Below are 17127 nucleotides of genomic sequence, written 5' to 3'. Positions count from 1 at the left end.
TCATGTTGGGGGAGGTGTTGGTATGGGTCCCGCCGACGGATGATCCCTATTCCCTGCGCCACATGCATCTGAGGCTCATGACAGCATAGGTCATGCTCATGTCCACTAACTTTTCCATTTTGCTACGTATGCCCCTCGGTACATTAGGAGGCAGGTATCTGAGTATGTACTCTGTACACTTGGGGGAGGCATATGCAATGTATTGTCCCTTCCACTTAGTTAGACTTGTGCATCCTATTAGGTAGGTACCTAGCTAGGTACCTAATGGTAGTTTAGCTCTATTACCCAGGTACTTAGGTACCTAGGCACTTACCTCCTATACACGTGCCTAGGTACCTACCTAGGTACCTAGGTATGTCCTCTCGTCCTTACAAAGTTCGATGTTGAGATGTCACAGGTACATATGCTGCCTACTTGCAGGTACCTACAGGCATGTGCATAGGGAAACCTATCACCGGACGGATGATGCATGTGGGGAACCAGCTACCCCTAATTTACATCACGTGTGCCATTAAGGGAGGAACCCCCTCTCTCAGAAACCTCATTTGCTCACGCCTCTTTCTCATGAATGCATAACACATTTGCTCTATTTCTATATCCGTAACCAGCGGTTGGCTACCTGTATTTCTAAGCCTACGAATGCCTGCATTCTAGAACGCGATCTCGTGCATCCCAACACCAGAGCTACCTAGGCCCTGCCTTCGCTCATGGATGGATAATAGGTAAGTGTGAGGAGAGGGGCTGGCCTCAAGCTCGGGACTCGCCGGAAATAACACCTCGCTCGAGCTGTGGATATGCAATCCATATATAACCAATTCCCCCACCTCGTCCATTTGCCTTATAGGAGAAAGGTGACACTTTTGGCTAGTCCCGGGGGTCGTCTGGGCTCTGCCACAGTACTGGGAGTGACACCCGGGGTGAGGTCGAAATACCCTGCCTTGGAGGACCTTCGCGACCCTGCGGTCGTGTGTTCGGTGACAGTTCCGAGACCCCCGGGGGGCGTGAGATCGAAGTATCCTTCTTGAGCGGGCCTCTCGGACGAGCTTCCGCGCGGCTCGAGAGTGTAGTACTGGTCATCCTGGCTGGCGTCATACCTCGAGTCGACGGTGACTTGGTTGCTTATCCCGGAACGCTTAGCGGTCTGTTGGTAATTCGCAAGCGTGGTTTTTGGCTGGGTCATAGTGGACGGGACCCCCGTGTCCCTGATTCGGCGTTGTGAAGCCGAAGTTGAACGCACCAATCCTAGTTCACTCGTGCTGCGGCTGCTGTGCAGCGAGTTGAAGCGGCGAATATGCGCACGATCCAGTCGCTCGTAATGCCAAGCCTTATTGGCATCGCTACTCACTCGGCAACTGGACGGTGAAGGATCCGACTTGGAATGAGGCCTAGCTGACCTGCGCCGGTCGCCATTTTGGTTTCCATGGTTGGGCTCCGGCGTCTGTCTGTTTGCTAAGCCCATCCGTTTCTCCCACCAGTTCGTCTCCTTCGTTCCGCACTTCCCGAAGTCGCAGAGCGCCTCTTCAACGATTTGCTCCTGTTTTTTAGAGAGGTGTATGGAACCCTCGCTTACTGCGAGTTCAACCAAGGCTACGGCATCGCGTGCGTCCCGCTCTTTCTTCACGGGGTTGGATCGAAGCCCGCTTGAGTCAAGCTTAAAGACGATGAGATCGGTGAGAGAGATGTATGGGATCTCGTTTGGTGATATATCTTGAACCTTCATAGCGGACTCTGGAAGGTAAGGAGACTATGCCATTATCAGCCAACTGCACAACCTCTGGTATAGAGAGATGGGAACCAACGAGCCATTCTGGACTTATATCGACTTGGATTTCCCGGCCACGAGGGCTGATGTAGAAGAGCACCTGCGCGCGTTGGAGAAAAGGCGAGCCCGGAAGCTCCAATAGACGCTTCTTCAGCGAACCCGGCGAGGTCGAGATATTAATTATGAAATTAATGTTCTTTTCCGGGACTGTCGTTAGCTCTATGTGTCCTAAACCGGGCATTTGGCTTCCCTACATCTGTCGAACGGTATCCAGGAAGGTAGTGCCATAGCGCCAGCCCACCAGTAACGGAGAGCCTTGTGTGTCTAAGCTCTTGAATTTGCTTCACGTTGTGAATCACACTGCAAGCGGCACGCTCGAGCTCGTGGAATTGGGCCGGATCCCCCATGGTGTCTTAAACAGTACAGATAGTAGGCGGAAGAGGATGATAGCACAGGGGCTAGTAGTTTGTGACGTTAGCCAGCACGCCGTCGGTAAGGAAATCTTGAGGTGGATGGCAAGAGAAGGAATACAGTTGGAACTGGCGAAGCCATAAGGACTTACGTGCCTGATAGGAGCGAGGACATCGGCTGCTTTATACACCCATAGCTTGGTAACCATGGCGAATGGCTAGTAGCGTTAACAGTCCGATCCTGTTCCGAACTCGACATCAATCTCCAACTTCTTTCTGGGACTAGAGGCACCAGCATCATACGACTCGCGGGGCTATCCCAAGGCTCCTGGTATCGCAACTAGCTTGAGTAGAATTTCTAGAGCAATGATTCCAACACGGAAGGCTGCACCCGGCCTTCCTACAAAGATACGAAACTGTGGTGCGTCTTAGGGTGAGGCGCCGCCGGAGTGTAGCCGTACCTAAAGGTCCCGGGTCGATCGCCGGCAGTCATTAGCGCTACGCGTGTCCTCTTCTGCCACGTCGTCAAATGTTTCCGCGGTCACAATTAACGGCTAGCGATCCTGTCTCCCTATCTTGATTCTAGTGGAGCTACAATGACTCGAGCCTCCAATGGGAAAGCACTATGATGGATATACGCGATGGCGAAGGCAAGGCTTCCCGGCGAGTGGCACCAAGCTCCCCATCTTCATATCGATAGCTCGCGTCTTGCCACCCTCTCGGCGAGAGGTCTAGACCATACTGGCTGGTTACTCAGACCCGCAGGGGCTCCTTGATAGTCTAACCACCCGCCCCCCCCCTTCTTCCGGACTTGGGGATGGAGGTGGAAGAGGGGCGGTATAGGATGAAGCTGGTAGGGAAAGGGGAGGAATGCAGATACATCGCCCAAGCTGTGGGTATTTCTAAAGCAAAACCGCGCCGTCGAAACTGTATCCCCTGAGAGCCGCTCGGAGATGGCCTTACCTGGGTACAGTTCATTGCACCTAGGGAGGTAGGTACCTTGTAGCCGCGGAGATCCAGGCCCAGTCCCCGAATCGGCGATACCCCGACAATGTGAATGGCGCTGCATACCTGGGGCACAGACGGCCACCTTAGTAACGGGCTGAGTGTAGGCTACTCACCTTGGGTGCCTGGAGTTGGGAGGCATGCGGCTCTCGAGGAAAGTCTTGCCGATTACTGGGTAGAGTTATCCCCAACTCGGCACAGAAGTAGCTGAGTCGACTTCCCGACCTTAAAGAGGTACCTACCTACTTGCGAAGACACAGGATGAAAACCTACATTCCGGCTATGACTTGACCGGTTATAACTGACACCTTATAGAACCAGCGTAGAAAGGTAGTTCCACCGTTTGAAACACTTGGATCATGCGCGAGTCCACGAAATCTTAAAACTTGCAAACATACTAATAATATGCTTCAGCGGTTGCCACTGAGTCTTGCAATGTCCTGTCTCTTCGAAAGGCGCCTTGTTCTCACGATGCCCACACGACCAGGTTCCCAGAAACCACCTGCGTGTTTTCATAAACCCGCATATCAACAACACCTCACCCATGTGATTCAATGCCCTCGAATCCCCAACTCCGGCCGTTAAAATCACGTGTACCCTTGTCCTCCACACTACATGTGCCCCTAGTTATACAAGTTTTGTTGGTATAAAACTCATGGGACCCTATTCATCCTTTCAACAATGGTCCCGTCATCGGGTCCGCCCTGACGGGCGTAATCGGGTCCACCGGATCAACCGAACTGCTGTTTTCATACAGCCGCGTCTCGTCTTGAACCGGGCGGAAACCATGTTAATACCGTTCGGCGTTACGTGAGGCAGTGCCCACGAATCGACGGCGTCTGTGAGCTACCCAACATCAACCGATTATTCCGTCTGGTCTGGGGCCGCCGGAGCCACTCCCGGAACTTGAAACACTCGGCCGGTGATTTTTTGATATTATCCCGGCAAACGTGGTGAATAGGAGGACGTTCTAGAGGAGAACCCCTTCGTCGTCACCGTCATTTCCACCCTCTTCTTCCCAATCCACTTCCGTGGCCATTTCTTCGGCCTTCCTCTGGACTTCGGACAGGCCGCTAATATCGGAAATATAATCCCTGTCTTCGAGGGCACGCCTCACAAATTCCCACCCCTGAGTCCTGTATGCTGATATGATTGGCTTGCTACAGGCACTACAACACGGGTATGATTGACCTTTGATGACAAGATTCTGGAACCTGCCCAAAAACCCACGAATTTGGTGCGGCACTATGCCGAGGGCATACTCGTCTTTGGGGTCACTTTGGTAGGATCCTGACGAGGCACCGGTAGCCGGAGCTGGCGCATGAAGGAGAAGAGGGTGCTGCAGGAGACTCGTTAAAAGTTCGACGAGCAGGGCCGATGCAATAGCAGCGATGCCGGGCCGCGTGACAGTGCACTGCTGGTCAAGCGTCAAGTCCTTCTGTGACTTGTGCGACGTCAGCGAAGCCAGGGCGAGATCTAGATGGGGTCACTTACGTCGCCAGGTGTTACCACGTCGTTGCAGAAGTAACAGCCCAGTGTATCTTCACTTCCGTCACTAGGTTCCGCGCCATGTCGCATTACAACGTACGTATCAAAGCCAAGGGCGGCATTCATGACAATCTTCCCCGCCGCCTTGCCCATTAGGGTAGGGAGCCACCTTGATTCCCTGCTGTCCATCAAGAGGAAGATCGCGTCGTGCTCTTCGATGAGAGACTTGAGTTTTGCAAAGTCGCCCTGTGTTTTTCCCTCGATGGGATGGCCCAGCATCGGGACAGAGAGAACATGCCCTTCGCTGTCCACGCCGGGATAGATCTCTCTAAGCACCTCTGCTGCCCGGATCGCCTTCGGAGCACCTCCCTTGAGACAGTCATTGTAGGTGAACAGGGGCTGCCTCACCGGGTTTGAGAACGATACAGCTCCGTAATCAACGAAGGTGATCTTGCGCACACCCCATCCCATCAGGTTTCTCGAGACATAGCTGCCAAGGGTACCGGCACCCAAGAGAAGACACTTGGTATTCTTGATGATGTCGAGGTTCAAATCCGGGGAGATCCGCCACTTCATCAATTTGAGATTGAGATCAACTGATTGGTCTGCCAATCGAATAGGGTCCATCGATTCGGCCAGACTTACGGACCTCGCTACTAGCTTGCCGGTCGGGCTTCGCTCCCAGCCAGTGACATTGGGCATCTCGGTCGTTTCGATGTTCTCCACGTCATCTATGGCCAGGGGAAGGACGATACTGCGGGCCTCATGTCTACGTGATTGTATATCCCGGTAACAGAGGATCTGAACGTTAGTGAGGTGGAACCGTTGCCTCACCAGTATTAATAAGTTCCTCAGAGGCCATGATGGGTGCTCCTCATATGTGGACGCATCGACAAACGCCACATATTTGTCCTCTACAGGCACACCCCGGAAGAACCCAGACTCGAAGTCGCGAAGTGATCCAATTTCCCACGTATAGCCGATATCTTCTACAGGCATATCGGGGGGCGATTGGGCATTTGATGATCCTTTCCCCCGGACTTTCTTTGCGAGGAAGAAGCCATACTCCCTGGCATCCACGGTATAACGCCAAGTGCCTATGCAATCAGCCAGTGCCGTGGTTTCACCGGAGGTAAAACGTAGAATATCTCCAGTGCGCTTCCACTGCGGGTCGGAATGCAGTGCTGGAAATCCGAACCAGTACGTCATTCGGTACTTCTTGAGGTCTGCATATGAGAATATAACGTAATGAGCGAGGAGTGAGGGAACGGAATAGATGGTACCGTCTTTGATTGCGTCCCAAATCTGCATTTATCGAGAATCAGCATCGATCTTAGTAGTGGGCTGTAAAATAATAGAGAGGGAGCAAACCTGTCGTCCCGCGTTCTGAAGCATCTCAGACCTATTGACTTGTTGGAACGCCTCCATGGTATTTGTGTTTCGAATGATGCCTTCAGCACGCACAGCATTTAGTGGCACACTGAAGCCCCGATGGTTAGCCAATATCCTACAAAACATCTGCCGGTGATAGATACGCAAGACAGGGGCAAACTGACTGGTTGCTGGTGAGTGCGTTGGCCAATACCTGCATCCTTACACTATCGTCTGGAGCTGTGCCTGGACGAGGCTCGTAAATACCCAAAACGGCGCGTGCTGAGTCGCTGAGCTTGTCATGATCTAACTTAGAGGCAAACAAGGCCGAATAGAAGGGCAGCTCAATCTCAGACGCGAATGGGGCAAACTTGAGTTTGGCCATATCGCTGTAAAATTGGTCGACGCCAGAAGAGTAAGGGCAGAGTGATGTGCAAGCTGGAGGGAGGGTATGCCAACGGAATTATTTCGGGGGGACGAGCTGTTGCAGATGAACACAGCCTCGACTTCTGCACTAGAACTGCTTCTTTTAACAACAAGGGTTGGGGACTATTTGCCAACGCGATCTGAGGGCATATATGGTATGAAAGAATGAGGGGCAGAATGAGCAAGGCGGACGTTTGCAAGAGCGGGGCGACGATGTGTGGGCTTGAAGGGATGACAGGTGTAGGTAGACGGATGACCGGGCGGCCAGGCGGGAGGCTGCCTCGAAGTATCTAAATATTATCGGGAATGTCTAAAGGTGGACGATTCTAGGCGGTTATACGGGAGGACGGGAGGAACCAGTGACCACTTAGTTTTCTATGCATACCTGACCTACATAAGTATCATGACCTACCTACTTCTTATGAAATACGGTCACATGTCCTGGTTCTGGAAGTCGCAATGTGATCACCTACCTACCCCACATACACCCTAGGTACCTAGGTACCTGTATACACCCTAGATCTAGGTGGGGTACTTGGCTGTACGTATTAGATAGGTAGGTATGTACCTATATGTATAGGTATAGGTAGGTACCTATGAGGTAGGTACATTCCTGAGGCTGACAAGGTCATTTGCCAATTTACTTAGGTACCCTACCAGGTACCTGTCTCTCACCCGTAGCACTACAACACTGAAGCCTCCACCTCCACTTACCTATTCCACGTACCTGCCTAGGCTGTCAGGGGCGGGGCTACCTAAAAACTGCCTAGAGGTACATAACCATAGAGTTTAATCTATTCATTGCGTTAGGTACCTGCCGTAGGTACCCGCCTGACGTCCTCACATTCCGATGTAGGCCAACCGGGCCGTTATCAATGTTCAGCTAATAGAAACAGGTACCTACCTACCTCCGAGGCACATATCGATTCATTAGTAGGTTACGTAAGATTAAGTACCCTGGTAGCTTAGCAGCTCTGGGTACCTACATACCTGTCATCTTTACCGCTAAATCTCGGTAGTAGGCTTCTTTTTTTTTTGCTCAGTTACTTTTGACGCGACGCGTCTAGATACAACTTTAAGGTAGGCATCAAAATGGTCAATTAAGACTAGCTTTACGGCTGGTTGATATAGAACCCAACGAAGGATGCTGATAGGGATCTGTGGCGGTAAGGTCCCCTACTCAGTCAATAATGATATATACAACGTAGCTTTCGCTCACACAGACTTTTAGCAAAATGCGCCGGCAAAAGCACCATAGCCCAGTACCTAATAGATCACCACGGCTTCGGAAAACTGTGTTTGGATGCGTCAGCGCCCCAAAATGAGATCCCTTCGGAGGCAGCCAAAACTGCCCCAGGTCTGGTCACACCCGGCGGCACCGAAACAAATCTATCCTCACATCACAAACAGACCTCTACGTCCTACACCTTTTGGACAGCTGCCGAGCTCCTAAGCTTCGTGACGAAGAATTGGCGCTCTCGATGGGTCACGACAGACATCTTCGACGAGGGAACCCTCGACGCTCTGAGCAGACGACCATTTTTCATCTTGATCAGCGTCGATGCACCGCTGGCCGTGCGCTGGCGGCGCTATCAACAGCGATATAACACCCAGCTGGAGAAGGATCCTATTAGTCTCGAGGACTTCGTGTCTAAATCAGACCAACATTTATATGACGCGTCTACTGGCGTCCTTCCCCTTATGTCGCGGGCCACGATCCGGTTGCTCAACACTTCTGCAGACCTGGCGCATCTATATGCTACTCTTGGAAAACTGGACCTGACGAATCCCGATCGCCTCCGTCCCAGCTGGGACAGCTATTTCATGTCCTTGGCATCGCTCGCAGCACAGAGGTGCAATTGCATGAAACGAGCCGTGGGTTGTGTGTTAGTGGACTCGAAACATCACGTCATCAGCACGGGCTACAACGGGACCCCACGACACCTGCTGAATTGCGGAGAGGGCGGATGTCCAAGGTGTAATTCGGGCGAGAACAGCGGCCTATCGCTAGCGACCTGTCTATGCTTGCACGCCGAGGAAAACGCTCTGCTAGAGGCAGGCCGAGAGAGGATTCGAGACGGGAGCGTATTATACTGCAATACGTGCCCATGCTTAACATGTAGCATCAAGATTGTCCAGGTAGGTATCAGTGAGGTGGTGTACAGCCAAGGTTATAGCATGGATACGGAGGCGGCCCTGATCTTTAGGAGCGCTGGGATAAAATTGAGGCAGTTCTCGCCGGTGGGTGCTCCCTTTGGAATATCGGGCTATCCCGGAGTTCATACTAACAATGCGCACGCAGCCAGCAAATGGATTAGTTCATCTCGAGAAGATGGATTCCTACTAGACCCGACCCTCCAGTGGTATATCAGACCGGTCTGGTGTTTGTGCCTAACCAGGCCGAGATTCTGGCTGACGAATTCACCACATGTACCGAATGCGATTGGCAACACAGGCATCCTCAAACAAAGCCGTCGCTCTCCTAGTAATTAGAACCGGCAGAATAGATGGGTTCACCGACGTGTCTGTATTCCGAAACTGTGCCGACGCCATGTCCGAAGGAATTTGGTATTAGAGAAGACTATACTGGGATATGTCGGACTTGAGTGAGACTAATATCTCCGACGTGAATTCGTAAGTGGTATGTCAGGCACACAGCACAAAACATAGCCGTCGTTCCTGGATCGCTGTCACCTTGATTCCCCGCCTTGACGCATTCGAATGATTGACCGTACGACTCGAGAGAGTAGGCTGCCGCGTCGAAATCGCTAACGCGCTACCACAACTTGGCCTCGTCCCATTACTCGTGGCAATCCCTTCCCACGAAACCCCCACCGATCCTCATAAATCGGCATCTACGCAGGTAGAGCCGCCTTGGAGGCTTTACGTCTTGCGAGAGCTTTGGATATCCAGAGACCAATGAGACCAACGCCAACGACGAAAACGATGCAGAACACGACGATGACACCAGGTTCTTGTTGCTATTTCAAGTCAGCACCTCTTCTCAAAAGCTACCCGCACGGCGCCCGGAAATCTCTTCTCGGAGTGGTAGATGGGAACAGAGTGCGGTGACAATGGTGCTGAATATGTATACGTACAGCCCAGTTCTCACGACGCATAATGTGGCCGAAGTTGTCGCGAGCGACGATGGCGTTGTTGATGGCAGGCATATTGGCAAATCTGCGACATATTAGCACCAGTTGTTCAGAAATCTGGAAAACGCAACAAAGAGCTCCAGGTGGGCTAATTGGCCCGACTAGCTATCATGGAGGACTCAACCTCCCTCCTCCGCTTCATATGCCACATGTGCGATGACGAAACTCCTCCAGACAAAAAGGGCGCACCTAGCGGTTGACTAGATATGGCAGGATTCTAGCTAGGATTTGCCAACAGGAGCTGCCTCCGAGACGGACCCGGCACCGCGCAAGGGATTCTGCCGCATTTTGGAGACTGGTATAGCGGCGCGACTCGTTCGAGCTCCTGGGTATTCCAATTGATAGAGATGCGGCTTACCTCTTGGGCGGTCTGAGAATAGTGTGGTGGCTGGGTGGAGCGAAGACTTGGGTGACTCGGTCGCGTCGGCAGAGCTTGACTGTGGTGGACGGTCAGAAAAGCCGAATCTGCGAACAACACAGGTCCTTGGAATAGACTACGCGTAGGTGGACGTTTTTTCACAAGGACGAGTGAGTTGAGGAGGGGAGGGAGAGGATAGAAAGAGGAAAAGTGGGAAGGAGGCGGAATAAAAAGGAAATGAGAAATAACATGAATTTTCGGCGTTACTGGGTAGAGCTTGCTTGGAGAGGGAAACAAAAAGGCCTGTCCGATGCGGAAAGAGCTCGGCAAGTGGTGCCAGGGCAGGGCGGTCGAATTTCTGCGCGATTTTGTAGGTCCGTTCCATCAGATCCCAGGCTTGCAGGCATCGGGGCTGTCGGGTCCACCGTGCTAGAGTGGATACACCGTGCTGGACTCCATCCTGTCTCATTACCGTTCCGCAAACTGGTAGGGCCTTGGTCTGGGCAGGTAGCGCAGGCACCTGATCAGCCGGCATAATTGTACATATGTAGGGAATGCTACCGTGTGCGTGTACATGTGTGTGTACCATAGACCGCAACGAAGGGAGTGAAGCCGCAGGTAGCCAAGTTGGTGTGGCGATGGGTGTTGCTGTTAAAGCTGTCTCATTGGAATATGGAAAATGCCTCTGCTGCTAGTAGAGTCGGGGGCCTGCTTACTAGGGGTTTTTTTTTTCATTACAGGTTGGGATTGTCGGTAGCTGCAATCCGGGAATAAGTTGAAAATAGTTCGGACAACTTCGCGTCGCGAGAGCGTGTTGCCACGACGGTAAGATTTGGTGTTTATTAGCGGGTCCAACCCCGAACCTGCTACTAGTAACTCACAATGTAAAGCAGTGGCTACTAAAGCGGGAAGCTAACATCAGGATACTGAATATGTACGGGGAGGAACAGTGTGGAGTCTGCCAGGTAGCCGGACAAGAAGGTGCGCGCCACTGCATCCCTGTTGGGCAATTGATAACCTACCTACCTCCAAGAGGTATCCTGGGAGGCAGGTGTATATATGTACCTACACGTACATACCCACACGTTAGGTACCTTACCTCTACTATGTACAGCATGATACGCGAACTTGCGGCACCCGATTTGGATGATAGGTGACTGAGTGACGTCAGACTTCCACACAGCTTGGACACCTCGAGCCGTCGATGTATTAGCTCGCGTTCTGTTTTCTTACAGTCTAAACCCATTTCGTGGCAGCCAGAAAATTATGCCTCCTTCAGCACTATGATGCGTGTCCGTACAGCCAGCACGGCCTTCTTTAACACTAAGCGGCCCAGTCACCTGGTGGCTGTTCCCTATAGAAGGAAGAAGCTTTCCAAGGCATTCCTACCGTAAGCTCCTTAGGAGGGAGAGCAGGGGGGTCGGCGGGATCGTTATCTCGTCGGCATTGCTACCTTTAAGTAGGAAGCAAGTGCCAGCTGGATCCACGGGGGAAAAAACGATGGGAAAAAGGAAGATAGAACAAGGCACATTAGTGGTATCTGGGTCGATGGTATCCGGGTAGATGGCATCGAGCCTATCTTTCTTTGAGAGCTGTTCCTTAGAATTGCATCTTGCTTTCCTGCTGCTACCTACCTACCTAGGTGTAGAGAGAGGCAGCCTTCAAGCTGCAGCCACTCGGCCTTGATACTTCTAATCGGGTTCCAACACCTTAATGTGGGTATCCACTGCCCATACATGCATAACACTACGTAGATACATACCCCTATCTCATTCTGGTCATCTTTTCTAAGGCCATACATCGCGCGATATGTGAGTAGCATGGAGTAGGATATGTCCGCAGTTTGATGAGACGTGATACTACAAGATAAACCATCCCAGCAGGGAAAGGAATCGAAGATATCTATATCATTAAAGGGTCGTAAAGACAGCTCTAGTAAGGACGGCGATGATTTCCAAGACAGTATCGAGTGCTAACAGCCCCTACCACTCTTGTGCGATCTAAAATGCATGGTAGCATGTCGTCACTTATTTATCCGAACCCCTCTCTGCCTGAGGTCGCTGGTTATATATAGCCCACAGGCCCCCGTGCTGCCGGAACCGCATCTTCGAGGCAACCTTTTTCGCATTTGTATTTATAGCTTTGCTGTCTCTGCTAAGTCTCCAACCTTCAGCTTATCGCCATATTTCTCGAGGACACCCTTGCCGTGGTATTTCCAGAACTGTTTCGTCGCATTCTTGCCAGCCATGCGCTTCAGGATTTTCGCTCCGCCTGGGTGCTCGTCAAGGAAATCTGCGCCGCAAAGGGAATACGCATGGTTAGCATTCTGAGTCAATTGGCTGATGAAGAAGGCAGGTAACGAGAGCACATAGGGAGAGGGCTGAGAGGTGTTGCCCATACTCGTTATGTCGTAAACGCTACTATCGATAATTATATACAGGCCGCTCTTCTCGTCTTTGTGCTCGGCAACATCTTTCGTTGTAAACGTCTGGGACATGATGAACGCGCCGAGTTCGGCGGTGAGCTTCGGGAGGCCGGTTAACCGTAGGGAGACCAGACAACCGCTGTCGCCTGTGTGGTGATTCGAATTTACAGAGGAAATCTGACGTAGGTAGGATAATTTGATACAAGTACACAGGAGGAAGGAAAATATGTGTTGTGATAGCTCAAGGGTTGAGGATCTGCCTCGCTGCAGATTTGCCGAGTCTCATGGGTCAATTCAAAAGAACCTCGGTATAAAAGGCATTTGATATAGGCATGTAGAGATTTGATTACACTCGGTATAATTGGTGCGTAAAATATGCACCTTCTCGCAGGGATAACTAAAGAATTGTAAGATAAGGATGAGCGTACATATACCTACCTACCTACATATACATAAGTTACCTAAGTATCTAGATACTTTATAATTTATAAATAAACTAAGTATATATATAGCTTAAAAGAGTTAATTAAATAAACAAATCAGATTCTTTATTTTATTATATTTAAATAGGTAATATATTTATATGTTAAATATTATTTATAAAAAATTATATATATATAAATAAATAAATAATTATATATAGTTATCTTTTTATATAAATGTTATATTTAAACATAAATGCGTTATAATAGATTTAATTTTATATTAATTAAAATACTTTATTATATTATACTTTTAGTAAATTATATTTTTATTATACACTAATTAAACTAGCCCTCATAAGCCTATGTACCGTAAAGCGTATCGTAAACGTCTACGTTTTACGTAACAATTTTTGAATAGCTAATTCTAAACGTTTAATATTTAATAAAGTTAAACTATATATATACTAGTGTGCTTCTACTAAGAGTTTATATATTTAAGCCTGTTCTCTCTCGGTATATAGATAGTGGGCACTTGCATCGGCAGCCTTTCCTGGGTGTTTCTAGGGCGTTATGTTTACATATGCCTGCCTATATAGGCGAATTGCCAAGGTGAACAGGTCCACGTGGTCCTTGCCTACGACAACGGCTTCTAGTAACGATCGTTGCTCTCGCATCGTTCTGGTATCCCGAGCGATCCTATTCTATTCGAATACCCATTTCCATAGCTCTCCTAAACATGTCAGCGAATGTTGATGTTCCCTGACAATCGCTTGCCCGCATCTTCTCCATGGCCCTGGGCATCCACTCCTCTATTTTCTGTATCCGATTGAAGTTCTTTATGTTGTAAGCTTCCGAGCTAGTCGTCAACTTCGAAACGCACGGGTTAATGCACTTACCGACGGGTGAGTACTCATCCATTCCGGCGGCTCTCCTTGCTGTGCTCGTTCCATCCGCTTCCAAAATTCAATCGCCTCGCGCGGATCATAGCAAGCTTCCGCCATCATCATGAGGCCTATGTGATCAGCTTCGGTCTCTTGCATCCGTCCCATCGGTCGCGAGAACAGGAGATCTAGAACTGCACCCCCGAAGAATTGTGTGCCTAGAATCGCGATTCCGCCGGTAAGGAATATGAGGGAGTAGAGAAGGATGTTGATCCCGATCTGACCCGACATGCGCTCGGCTACGTGCCCGGCGAGATTGTGTGCTATCTCATGGCCCAAGACTGTCGCAAGGCCCTGCTCGTTCCGCGCAATGGGCAATAGGCCGCTAAACACGAAGACCTTGCCGCCGGGGACGACGAAGGCATTTGCTGTGTCTAGCCATAGCCGACGTATTAATTTCTCCTCCTCCCCTTCTACCATCACCCCGTGATGTAGTCGACGCGAGGGAACTTTGAGGGTGTCACGTACGAGGGTCGTCAATCACCCTGATCTCCCAAGCATCATCCGCCATTCCTGAGACGGGGATTAACCTCTTCATAACCCGCTTCACCATAGCCGTTCGTGGGTCCCAGTCGCTCAAGAAGCGGCCGCCTGACCGTTCCACCTCCCAGATGAGCCTCTTGACCTGAGCCTCACCCGCCGCCTCTACGGTCTGCTCGCTAAAGCAATTGAAGCGGCGCCGCCCCGACACCGGCACGGTTTGGATGTTGCTAAAATAGAAAGCGAATGCGCCGACAACCGAGATGGCGATGACCGCGTGCAAGCTTGGCGAGCGGGCAAAACGTCCGAGGCGGTCGGATGTTACAAGAGGCTTGGCCTGGGAAAGTTGATGGTGCGGATCATTGTTGTAGCTGCGCGTCTGGTGGAACGAATGTGGCCGGCGGCTCGGCGGAGGAGCCGTTCGAAAGAGCGGCCGACTAGGTCGGATCGAGAAGAGATGGGAGGGGGCCGGGGTGGAAGCGGCAGACACTCGATCTGGGCAAAGGCGCCATATAAATCGAAAGAACCGATGGGGGGGCATCACGACACCTGCTCGGAGTGCGGAAAGGTGGAGGAGGCGGTAGGACGGTTCTGTAAGTGAGGTGAAAATAAGGTTAGGTACCTACGTACGTACTGAGAAAATCTGCCCGGACATATCTGCGCTCATTGGGAGGAGTTGCCAGGCCCTTTTCCACACAGCGTCCGACCATACGCCACGTAGGTACCTAGGTAGGTAACGCATAGGTACCGAGCAGGTAGATCTTAAGTGCCTCCTTACTTAATGTAAGGCACGTCTGAAGTAGGTATGTACTTAGGTACCCACTAACTTGATCGACGTCCTACCTTAGGTACCTAGGTACCTAGGTAGGTACCTCCTATGTAGAGTGATGTGTACATAGAATACCTATGGTTATTTAGAATATAGGGACGTTAACGATATACCTAGGTATAGAGGCGTATATATTAATAGGTATATTCACGTAAGTAGGTACCTCCACGTAGTATGTATAGTATGTAGCTCACAGTCCTCAATCCGACCCAGAGGCTTAAGCGCTAATGCTTACAACCACCCACAGGCACGTAGAGAGAGCGTTACAAGACACTTGACCAGACACTTACACACGCAACAGTCTGCACTCATTCTCTAGGTACCCACGGCAATACCCAAAAAAGGTCTTACTACAGCGGCTTATCTCTAGGGAATCGAGGGTACATAAACATGAGTACTTCGGGGCCCAGGCCTGAGAATCCCTCTAGCCAAAGTCTACTTACACAGTGAAGAAGATCGCCAACACGCCCAAGAGCGCAAGATTGACAGTTACCCTGATACCGCTACTTACAACCACGATACCACCACCAATAACGCCAGGCGATCCACTGGGGAGACTAAGAGCGACGGACGTCGCCAGGGTTGCGTTAGGGTGATAATAACCTGTGTTGGCGCTTGCGGCGGGAACCACAGTCGTTGTTATGGCGTTGACCTCAGCATCGCTGCTGCTACTGGCTTTGGACGGCTTCGTCACCACATCAGTCGTGGCAGTCGTGCTCGGCGGCTTCACGGCCTCCGTTGTTGGCTTGCTCACAGCGACAGTACTTTCCGCCGTTTGACTCACAGCGGAGCTTGGAACGGTATTCGGCTTCTCGGCGGGATACGTGGCCGTCTTGACAATGATTTCAGTGGTGACAGAGCCCACGGGGCAGTCAGTGACGGTGGGCTTGCAAGAGGTAATCGTGTACGTCTTGGTGACCTTGACAGTGCCCGTGGTGTATCCCTCGGGGACACTAGCAGTCGTGGTCGGTCGCGGCTGGGAGCTCGTCGACGTCACGGGGCAAACGGTAGTTCCAACTGAGATAATCTCAGTGGTGACGTAACCACCGGTCGGGCAGTTCGTCACCGTCGCCGGGCACGAGGTGACGGTACGGACGGCGGTTGAGTAGATCGTCGATGTGGTTAGCTCCGACTCCTCGGACGAGGAGGAAGTGAGAACGGGGTAGGGACTGCTGGGCACGGAGGTCGCAGTACCAAAAGAGGATGTTACCGTAGCCGAAACGCTCCCGGTCGAAGATGCCACGTACGAGCTTGAAGAATGGTCGCCATCGTCGGTACAGGTGTCATCATCGTCAAAGGTGGTCGACGAGGCGGAGCTAGACGGTGTAGTCGACTTGGTCGTTTCCGAGGCGGAAATGCTACTGTCGGGGATGGTGGAAGACGAAGTAACGCTAACATTTGACGAGCTAGGCGTAACGGCGCTGCTAGAGCTCGATGATACACCGACTTGTGAGCTTGTGCTCGAGGCTATCGATGTAGCAGAAACAGTAGAGGAAGTCGGCGTGGCTGACGTGCTCGAACTAGTCGAGATAACCGAGGAGGTTGAGACAGTGGACGTGGAGCTAGATGTGCTAGATGATGACGTCGGCAGAGCGGTCTCAACTAGCTGGTAAATCTTGATGTCCTTAATCTTGAAGTTGACCTCAGCGAAGTCACCGTGTTCCTTCGCAACATACTGGGTGCAAGTATCATAACCGGTCTTAGCCTTGCAGCTCTCGTCCCATTTATCAGCCTGGCCGGCGACAGCGCAAAAATCGACATTCAGGATCATCTTCATATCCCTGAATGCCTTACTGACGTCGCACTGCTGGATCACATAAGATGGGACGCCCCAGAGGTCGCTAGGCACGGGCTTGCCGCTCAGGACGTCTGCAGGTGCGGCCGTCCGAGGCCAGTCCCAGATTTTCAAAAAGTCATCAGTCCACTCCATCGCGTAAACGCCCCCGGAGGGAGATCCGAAGGTGCTTGAATACTCCGAGGCGGAGCAGCCTTGGAATGCCCACTGGTCTGGAGCGTGATCATAGCAGTTAGGAGAGTCGATGTTGGCCGTCA

The 17127-nt window shown here is 51.3% G+C and overlaps 6 protein-coding genes across 6 annotated transcripts; 1 reads left to right on the top strand and 5 right to left on the bottom strand.

Annotated features, from left to right (window-relative positions):
* Positions 1 to 838: 838 nt before the first annotated feature.
* Positions 839 to 2169, bottom strand: GGS23DRAFT_607714 (uncharacterized protein; the record flags this gene model as incomplete). The annotated part of the gene is made up of 3 exons (XM_051520093.1): positions 839 to 1744; positions 1800 to 1958; positions 2017 to 2169. The coding sequence occupies 3 exons, from the start codon at positions 2167 to 2169 to the stop codon at positions 839 to 841; spliced, it is 1218 nt and encodes a 405-aa protein (XP_051367825.1).
* A 1766-nt stretch (positions 2170 to 3935) lies between these two features.
* GGS23DRAFT_335332 (E1-like protein-activating) lies at positions 3936 to 6814 on the bottom strand. Its single transcript, XM_051512991.1, has 4 exons — positions 6222 to 6814; positions 6037 to 6145; positions 4672 to 5970; positions 3936 to 4621 (listed from the first exon to the last, which is right to left on the bottom strand). Exons 1-4 carry the CDS (start codon positions 6419 to 6421, stop codon positions 4148 to 4150), a joined length of 2082 nt encoding a protein of 693 aa, XP_051367824.1. The 5' UTR covers positions 6422 to 6814; the 3' UTR covers positions 3936 to 4147.
* A 792-nt stretch (positions 6815 to 7606) lies between these two features.
* Positions 7607 to 8809, top strand: GGS23DRAFT_607712 (cytidine deaminase-like protein; the record flags this gene model as incomplete). The annotated part of the gene is made up of 3 exons (XM_051520092.1): positions 7607 to 7628; positions 7694 to 8703; positions 8765 to 8809. 3 exons carry the CDS (start codon positions 7607 to 7609, stop codon positions 8807 to 8809), a joined length of 1077 nt encoding a protein of 358 aa, XP_051367823.1.
* A 327-nt stretch (positions 8810 to 9136) lies between these two features.
* GGS23DRAFT_335277 (uncharacterized protein) lies at positions 9137 to 9993 on the bottom strand. The gene is made up of 4 exons (XM_051512990.1): positions 9976 to 9993; positions 9807 to 9895; positions 9561 to 9642; positions 9137 to 9443 (listed from the first exon to the last, which is right to left on the bottom strand). The coding sequence occupies exons 3-4, from the start codon at positions 9630 to 9632 to the stop codon at positions 9318 to 9320; spliced, it is 198 nt and encodes a 65-aa protein (XP_051367822.1). The 5' UTR covers positions 9633 to 9642; positions 9807 to 9895; positions 9976 to 9993; the 3' UTR covers positions 9137 to 9317.
* Positions 9994 to 11796: 1803 nt separating this feature from the next.
* Positions 11797 to 12786, bottom strand: GGS23DRAFT_586947 (putative cytochrome b5 protein). Its single transcript, XM_051517468.1, has 2 exons — positions 12376 to 12786; positions 11797 to 12267 (listed from the first exon to the last, which is right to left on the bottom strand). Exons 1-2 carry the CDS (start codon positions 12470 to 12472, stop codon positions 12110 to 12112), a joined length of 255 nt encoding a protein of 84 aa, XP_051367821.1. The 5' UTR covers positions 12473 to 12786; the 3' UTR covers positions 11797 to 12109.
* Positions 12787 to 13244: 458 nt separating this feature from the next.
* Positions 13245 to 14953, bottom strand: GGS23DRAFT_586943 (uncharacterized protein). Its single transcript, XM_051517467.1, has 3 exons — positions 14235 to 14953; positions 13722 to 14140; positions 13245 to 13659 (listed from the first exon to the last, which is right to left on the bottom strand). Exons 1-3 carry the CDS (start codon positions 14785 to 14787, stop codon positions 13522 to 13524), a joined length of 1110 nt encoding a protein of 369 aa, XP_051367820.1. The 5' UTR covers positions 14788 to 14953; the 3' UTR covers positions 13245 to 13521.
* Between the last annotated feature and the right edge of the window lie 2174 nt (positions 14954 to 17127).

The sequence above is a fragment of the Durotheca rogersii genome (genome assembly GCF_024521655.1).
Source record: "Durotheca rogersii strain YMJ 92031201 chromosome Unknown GGS23scaffold_36, whole genome shotgun sequence".
NCBI classification, from domain to species: domain Eukaryota; kingdom Fungi; phylum Ascomycota; class Sordariomycetes; order Xylariales; family Xylariaceae; genus Durotheca; species Durotheca rogersii.
Note: the sequence above shows the minus strand (reverse complement) of the source record. Positions and strands in the feature narration are given on the sequence as shown.